We start from the raw sequence: 7,695 nt of genomic DNA, 5'->3' as shown, positions 1-7,695 counted from the left end.
TTGTCCTTTGCCTATTAAGTAATTTTGGATTTTATTCTTAAGATTTGGAATATTAAATTTTGTAGACATGAGTCCTGTCCGAATTTTCTAACAGATGTTATTATTATTATGCTTATCATTACTATTTTTATCACTATTACTGTTTTATCAGGTAACCAGCCCAGTAATCTTCAGACTGAAATTTTTATAATCACTCTGTAGACAGCAGGCAAGACATCGAACTGTGCAGCATCCTCAAACCTGCCACCAAGTGAGCAGATCCTTTGTATACCCTAGAGACTCTGGCCAACACTATGGCGGATTCCAGCTCACCTCGACACTGCTGTGACACTTGCGTCAATTTTTCGCGCACTCAAAGGGGATTTCTCCTGCTGGCTGAGATGATATTGTGCTTGGTGATTCTGATTGCTTTCAGAGGCTCAAAAATAGAATTCTTCTCCCTGTCAGGGATTGAGTTTAACTTTGCTGTTCTGGACTTTATGATCTGCGTATATGGCCTGCACAAGAAGTCAACATGCCTTAACTGGTCTGTGGTTGAATTCATACGATCATTTTCAGCAGCACTCCTCTACCTGATCCTCTCCATTCCTGACCTTGCTGCGCGAGGAAACAGCTCCATAATTATCCAAGGGATAGTGGGCCTACTTGCTACATTCCTCTTTGGCTATGATGCCTTTTATTCTAACCCCTTTAGGCAGTAAAGACATACAGCAACCTTTATTGACCCTGCAAATGGCCTGATAAATGAATCGCTTTCATTTCTCTCTGCAACCTGCAAAAAACTGTTCCATTGAATTAACTCCTTGCACCCCTGTAACATTTCCAGCCAACACAGAGATACCTATTGAGGTAAAAATGTCTTTATTGAAAGACTTTGTCTTCCAGCCTGCCAATCGACCCTTCTGGATGTGGCCACCTTTATGGGTATGCCTACGTCCCCTTTGTGCAGTATCCAAAAGGAGACACTAATTCTGCCTAGACTATACTGCAACCTAAGCCAAAAAACAAATGCTGATGGCACCTCAGATTTCACAATCCAGGGTCCAGTTTATAATCCCACTCGAAATAACCTCCTCAGTGTGGGCGGTGGTTCAATGAAGAAATTAATAAATAATTAACAGATTGTTAGAACAAAAAAATAACTTTCTGTGGGCAGTTGTGCCCATTTCAGTTCACTTTTTATTTATTTATTTATTTTTTATCCTCACCCGAGGATATTTTTCCATTTTTTGTACAGATAGAGTGGGAGGGAGAGAGAGAGAAACATCGACGTGAAGGGACACATCGAGTGGCTGCCACCCGCACGACCAACCAGGGCCAGGGACAAACTGCAACCGAAGCACGTGCCCCTAGCGGGAACGAACCCGGGTCTCTCCGGACCGCAGGCCGACGCTCTAACCGCTGAGCCAAACTGGCCAGGGCTCAGTTCACTTTTTAAACCCTATTGCTGCTGTTTTAGGTCTGTTCAACACATACATCTCTAAGAGGTTAAGTCTCAGACTGGTTGGTGGTTTAATACTTAGTTCAAGTCTCAAACTTCTTAAAAATATGTTTTCATTGGTTTTAGGGAGAGAGGAAGGGAGAGAGAAAGGGATAAAAATATCGATGTGAGAGAGAAACATCAGTCCATCAATCGGCTGCCTCCTGCCCGCCCCCTACTAAAGATCGAGCTTGAAACCAAGGCATGTGCCCTGACTGGGAATCTAACCAGCGAACTCTCGGTGCATGCATGGGCTGATACTCAAACACTGAGCCACACTGGCAGTGCAAGTCTCAGAACTTTTGCTATGCTAATTCAGTCTGTCCCATGAATATGCAACTCAAGAGTAAACTGGGGATTTGTCTCATTGCTTACACAGTATTGAGACATCTTCTCCAGTTCACTTCTCTCCAGGATTCCTCTGCCTCATAGAGTACCTATTTCTCAGTTTTTCTGTGCAAAAATATGAGGTTTCTTTTAGAGGTTTAACTGCCTGTATAACTGCTGGTTAGCAGTTGTGCACTTGGGGTCTATTCTTGGGGCAAAGTCATAAGAGAAAAGAAGGGAAATAATGGAAAACTCATTCTCAAATGTGTTGTTGCTTCTTTAAGCTTTGACTCCAGTCAACAACTGGCCTGATTTTATTTACTTTTAACAGTCCTCAGGTAATTGCTTTTGTATATTTTGCCCAGAGATTTTAGTTGTGATCAGGAGGAGAGGCCCTAGCAGATATACTGTATATTGATCACAATTGAAAGACATGTCTTAACATTTGATGTAAGAAAAATTTTCTAAGGATGTTTATAAAGATATGAAAAATTAACAGAATTGAAGACAGAGGTCTTAGAGATCACGCAGTCTAATGGAACTCCCTCAGTAGTTGTCTAGGGTAGGACTGGGTAAGAGTGCTAAGTATAGACAACAATCAAGAGTATCCTTAAAATAACTGCCTGAAGTCAGAACTGAGACATTCCAGTTATGCCAAGATATCTTGATGCCCTTTCTCATAGTCTTCTTCAGCCTTGCACAGATACTCTTTATTGATGTCTAGAATTGTGATTTAGAAATTATGCTACTCCAAGGTCTAGGCCATTCATAGAGCACTTTCAGGGCAAAAGTACTGGAACGTGGCTGGGCTCTCTGGCACTACTCCCTCAATTAGAGCAGTCCACTTTTGTTGTTTACATTGGACTGTATCATAAGATCTCTTAACAATTAAGATATTCATCGGTTAAAAAAAAATGTCATAGAAAGCTACCAGTTTACAAAAGGAGCTTGAGATTGATCAGCAATAGCCATATATCATGTGTTTTCCAACTCTTTTCCTCTGGTGCATGTAAAATAGCTGAGATACTATATAGATAGGAAATACTGAAGACTTTTAAGGGATTGTTTGTGGCCCTAGGGAAGGTTCATTGCAGTAAAAGTATTTCTGTTCCCCAAATTTAAAGTGCTTGACAGATTACTAGAAAATGCAATGTTAGCGGTCATCAAAGATTTCAAACCAAGATGATAATGACCTGTTTTACCCCTTTGGAGAATATTGGCCTTTAATGAGGCTCCAGAGAATGGCAAGTACTTAATAGTTAAGGTATCAGGCTAGTGGGGGACGAGACTCTTCCTTGGGTGACTTATAACCCCCTGGTTATACAAAGTAAGTGAAACAATCTTGGACCCACACCTTAGGGTTAGGATGATGGCTCAGTTATAATAGCACTTAACTGTTCTTCTCCCCACCTTCATTGCATATTCATGAATTAGTACAAAAAGATGAAAATGCACAACAACTTTGAAATAAAGGATAAAAGGAGATTATAAAAGAGATTTACAGAAGTATTTCTATTATAAATTATCAGTAGTGTAATTAAGAAACAGAATTGATACCTGAGGCATACAGCATCTTTTGAATCAAGAAAGCATAGCTGGAAAATAGGTAGCAAGAACCGTTTCTCACCTGCCCCCGTTCCTGGTTCCCCTCATGACTGCTCATAGTTTGGGGGACACAGGGCTTCTCTAATAAGAAAGCAAGGCAGCCCGGCCAGTATTGCTCAGTTGGTTGAGTGTTATCCCATGCACCAAGAGGTCACTGGTCGATTCCTGGTCAGGGCACATGCCCAGGTTCTGGGCCCCCAGTTGTGGGGCATGCAGATGGCAGCCAATTAATGTTTCTCTCTCACTGATGTTCCTCTCTCTCTCTCTCTTCCTTTCTCTCTCTCTCTAAAAATCAATAAAAGGATGGAAGGAAGGAAGGAAGGAAGGAAGGAAGGAAAAGGAAGGAAGGAAGGAAGGAAGGAAGGAAGGAAGGAAGGAAGGAAGGAAGGAAGGAAGGAAGGGAGGGAAAGAAAGAAGGAAGAAAGAAAGAAAGAAAGAAAGAAAGAAAGAAAGAAAGAAAGAAAGAAAGAAAGAAAGAAAGAAAAAAGAAAGCCAGCCATAGCCTTCACTGTATGGAAGCAGATTTCTGAATGGTCAGGGTGCACCCTCCTGTCATTAACAGTACCTATTAACCAAGTCAGTTTCTGCATTCCCAGTATACAATAGGCTAGGATAAAAAGAATGGAGATGGTGAGATATGTAGTCCTCTTAAAGGTCAAAACTTCAGATGAGGTAGAAATAGAAAAATCCTAAAATTGGTAAAAGCCAGGGGAAGGGTTGTCATGCACTCAGTGTCATTAAAGAAGAGTAAATATGGTTAAATTTTCTAGGTTTAAACATCCTCTTTTAAATAGAGAATCAGGAAGTTACTATATTTCATTTCAAAGGAACTACACAAGATAAATGCCTGTTAAGTAATGAAAACTGGATAAAGGTCTGTGCATATCAAATCATACAGTATTAATGAAGTAGAGTTCAGCCCTGGCTGGTTTGGTTCAGTGGTTAGAGCACCGGCCTGTGGACCAAAGAGTTGCAGGTTTGATTTCTGTCAAGGGCACGTAACTTAGCTGTGGTTCTGTCCCTGTTCCTAGTTGGAGTCATGTGGGAGCCAACCAATCTATGTATCTCTCTCACATTGATGTTTCTCCCTCTCTGTCTCTCCTTCCACCCCTGCCCCTCTCCCTCACACTCTATCTGAATACAAATAGAAAAATATCCTCAGGTGAGGATTAAAAAAAAAATGAGAGAGTTCATCAGTTCCTAAGTTAGATGGGGATGGAACTAAATAGCAAAACTCTGAACCTTAACTCTTTTCAAACACTGGGCCTAGATATTTTCCTCTCAACCCAAAGTTGAAAAACTAGGGAGGGGAGGAGGATGTCAGACCTGTGGAATTAATTTCTGCAATATAAAACAAGGAAAACAATCTCCTAACAACTTTAAAAAATTCTTTATCTAATACTGATTTACTACAAGAACAGGAAGAAATTTTAGAAAGATTGTTTTTTTTTTTTTAATGTACATTTCTGCCCAGATCTGTTGATTAAGCACCATCCCATGGACTAAGAGGGCCTGGTTCTACTCCCAGTCAGGACACATGCCTGGGTTGTGAGCTTGATCCCCAGTAGGGGGTGTGCGGGAAACAGCTGGTTGATATTTCTTTCTCACATTGATGTTTTTCTCTATCTTTCTCCCATCCTCTCTCTCTAAAAAAACAAAGTCAGTGAAAATAAGAAATCTGTTTCCATTGACAGAAGAATAGACAAACAAAATGTGGTATAAATGTACAGTGAAATGTTATTTAGCCTTTAAAAAGAATAAATTCTTACACATGCTACAACATGGATGACTTGTAGAATTATGCTAAGTGAAATAAGCCAGACACAAAAGGACAAGTATTGTATGATTCTACTTATATGACATATCTAAAATTTATAGACACAAAAAGTAGAGTAGTGGTTTCCAGGGGCTGAGCACAACAGGGAATTTGGTAAGTTGGTGTTCAGTGGGTACAGAAGTTGAAAAGTTCTGGAGATAGATGGTGGTAACAGTTGCAGTACAACATAAGTATTCTTAATGATACTTTATTGCATACCTAAAATGGTTAAAATGGTAAATTTATGTGATATATATTTTATTATAAAAAATGCACCCAAAATATATCAAAATCAAAGAAATCAGTCACAAAAGAGTACATAATGTGTGACTCCATTTATGCAAAATTCTAAAACACATAGAACTAATCTATGGTAACAGAAACCAGAATACTGATTAACCTTAATGAAGTTAAGATGGCAGTGTAGGTAAACGTGGTACTAACCTCCTCCCACAACCACATCAAAATTACAGTGAAACTACATAACAATGATAATTCGAAACTGCCTGAAATCGAGCTGAATGGAAGTCCTACAACTATGAAATTAAAGAAGAAGCCACGTCAAGACTGATAGGAGAGTTGGAGGTATGGACAGGCCGGTCCCACATCCATGTGTGGCGGATAAAATCAGGAGGGATACTCGGCTGTGAATTCCTCCTTGAGGAGTGAGAGGTCCCTGTCTCACACCACGTGCCCAGCTCAGGATTTCAGTGCCAGGAAGGGAAGTCCCCATAACTTCTGGCTATAAAAACCATTGGGGATGGGGGCTGAGGGAGGCTGAGGCTGCCGGAGCCCCAGGCAGTTCCTCTAAAAGGGCCCTGGCCTCTACTTGCTCAGACTCCACCCTCCAGGCTCCAGCATATGGAAGGCAGCTTGAAAGGCACCAGAGTCATACTGGGGAGAACTAAGTTGTCTGGCACTGGAGCAAGAGCTGTAGGGGCAGCTTTCTCCTGCACTGACTTGCTATCAGAGTCCATTGACTGCAGCAACCTATTCACAAAAACTATAGGTCAATGAAAAAAGAAATAGAGGAAGATATAAAAAAGTGGAAGCACATACCTTGTTCATGGATTGGAAGAATTAACATCATTAAAATGTCCATACTACCCAAATCAATCTATAGATTCAATGCAATCCCCATCAAAATACCAATAACATATTTCACAAAACTAGATCAAACACTTCAAAAGTTAACATGGAACCAAAAAAGACCTCAAATAGCCACAGCAATCTTGAAAAAGAAGAATAAAGTTGAAAGGATCACATTACCAGATTTCAGGATATACTACAAAGCCACTGTACTCAAAACAGCCTGGTACTGGGACAAGAACCGGCATATAGACCTGTGGAACAGAACAGAGAACCCTGAAATGGACCCAAAATATTATGCTCAATTAATATTTGACAAAGGTGGCAAGAGCATACAGTGGAGTAAGGACAGCCTCTTCAATAAATGGTGTTGGAAAAATTGGACAACTACATGCAAAAAAATGAAACTAGACCATCAACTTACACCATACACAAGAATAAACTCAAAATGGATAAAAGACTTAAATGTGACTCATGAATTCATAAAAATCCTAGAAGAAACTGTAGGCAACAAAATTTCAGACATCATACGCAGCAGAATTTTCTCTGATACATCACCTAAGGCAATAGAAACATGAACACATGGGATTAAATGAACACATGGGACTACATGAAACTCAAAAGCTTCTGCACAGCAAAAATACAATCATCAAAATGGAAAGGCAACCAACTGTATGGGAGAGCAAAATTGCCAATGATATATCAGATAAGGGGTTAATATCCAATATATATAGAGTGCTCATACAACTCAACAAAAAAAGTCAAAGAACCCAATTAAAAAATGGTGGAGGAACTAAATAGACACCTCTCCAAACAGGACATACAAATGGCTAAGAGACATATGACAAAATGCTCAACATCACTAATCATCAGAAAGATGCAAATTGAAACAACAATGAGGTATCACATCACACCTGTCATAATGGTCGCCATCAACAAATCATCAAACAAGTGTTGGCAAGGGTGTGGAGAAAAGGGGACTCTAGTACACTGCTGGTGGGAATGCAGACTGGTGCAGCCACTATGGAAAACAATATGATGTTACCTCAAAAAATTAAAAATTGAACTTCCATTTGACCCAGTGATCCCACTTCTAGGAATATACCCTAAGAAGCCTGAAACACCCAACAGAAGAATATATGTACCCCCATATTTGTAGCAGCACTATTTACAATCGCTAAGATCTGGAAACAGCCCAAGTGTCCATCAGTAGACAAATGGATAAAAAAGAAGTGGTACATATACACAGTGGAGTACTATGCAGCTGTAAGAAAGAAAGATCTCTTATCCTTTGAGACGACATGGAGGGACCTGGAAAGTATTATCCTAAGTGAAACAAGCCAAACAAGGAGAAACAAGTATCATATGACCTCACCTA

General features: G+C 40.1%; 1 protein-coding gene across 1 annotated transcript; it reads left to right on the top strand.

Moving 5' to 3' along the window:
* The first annotated feature begins 293 nt into the window (after window positions 1-293).
* Window positions 294-701, top strand: LOC118619247 (proteolipid protein 2-like). The gene has a single exon (XM_036245952.1). It carries the CDS (start codon window positions 294-296, stop codon window positions 699-701), a length of 408 nt encoding a protein of 135 aa, XP_036101845.1.
* The last annotated feature ends 6,994 nt before the right edge of the window (window positions 702-7,695 follow it).

Source organism: Molossus molossus, unplaced genomic scaffold (assembly GCF_014108415.1).
Source record: "Molossus molossus isolate mMolMol1 unplaced genomic scaffold, mMolMol1.p scaffold_m16_p_6, whole genome shotgun sequence".
In the NCBI taxonomy this organism is placed as follows: domain Eukaryota; kingdom Metazoa; phylum Chordata; class Mammalia; order Chiroptera; family Molossidae; genus Molossus; species Molossus molossus.
Note: the sequence above shows the minus strand (reverse complement) of the source record. Positions and strands in the feature narration are given on the sequence as shown.

Excerpts from the sequence above, each read along its gene's own strand:
- LOC118619247 (XM_036245952.1), top strand. The coding sequence starts at position 294 with ATGGCGGATTCCAGCTCACCTCGACACTGCTGTGACACTTGCGTCAAT.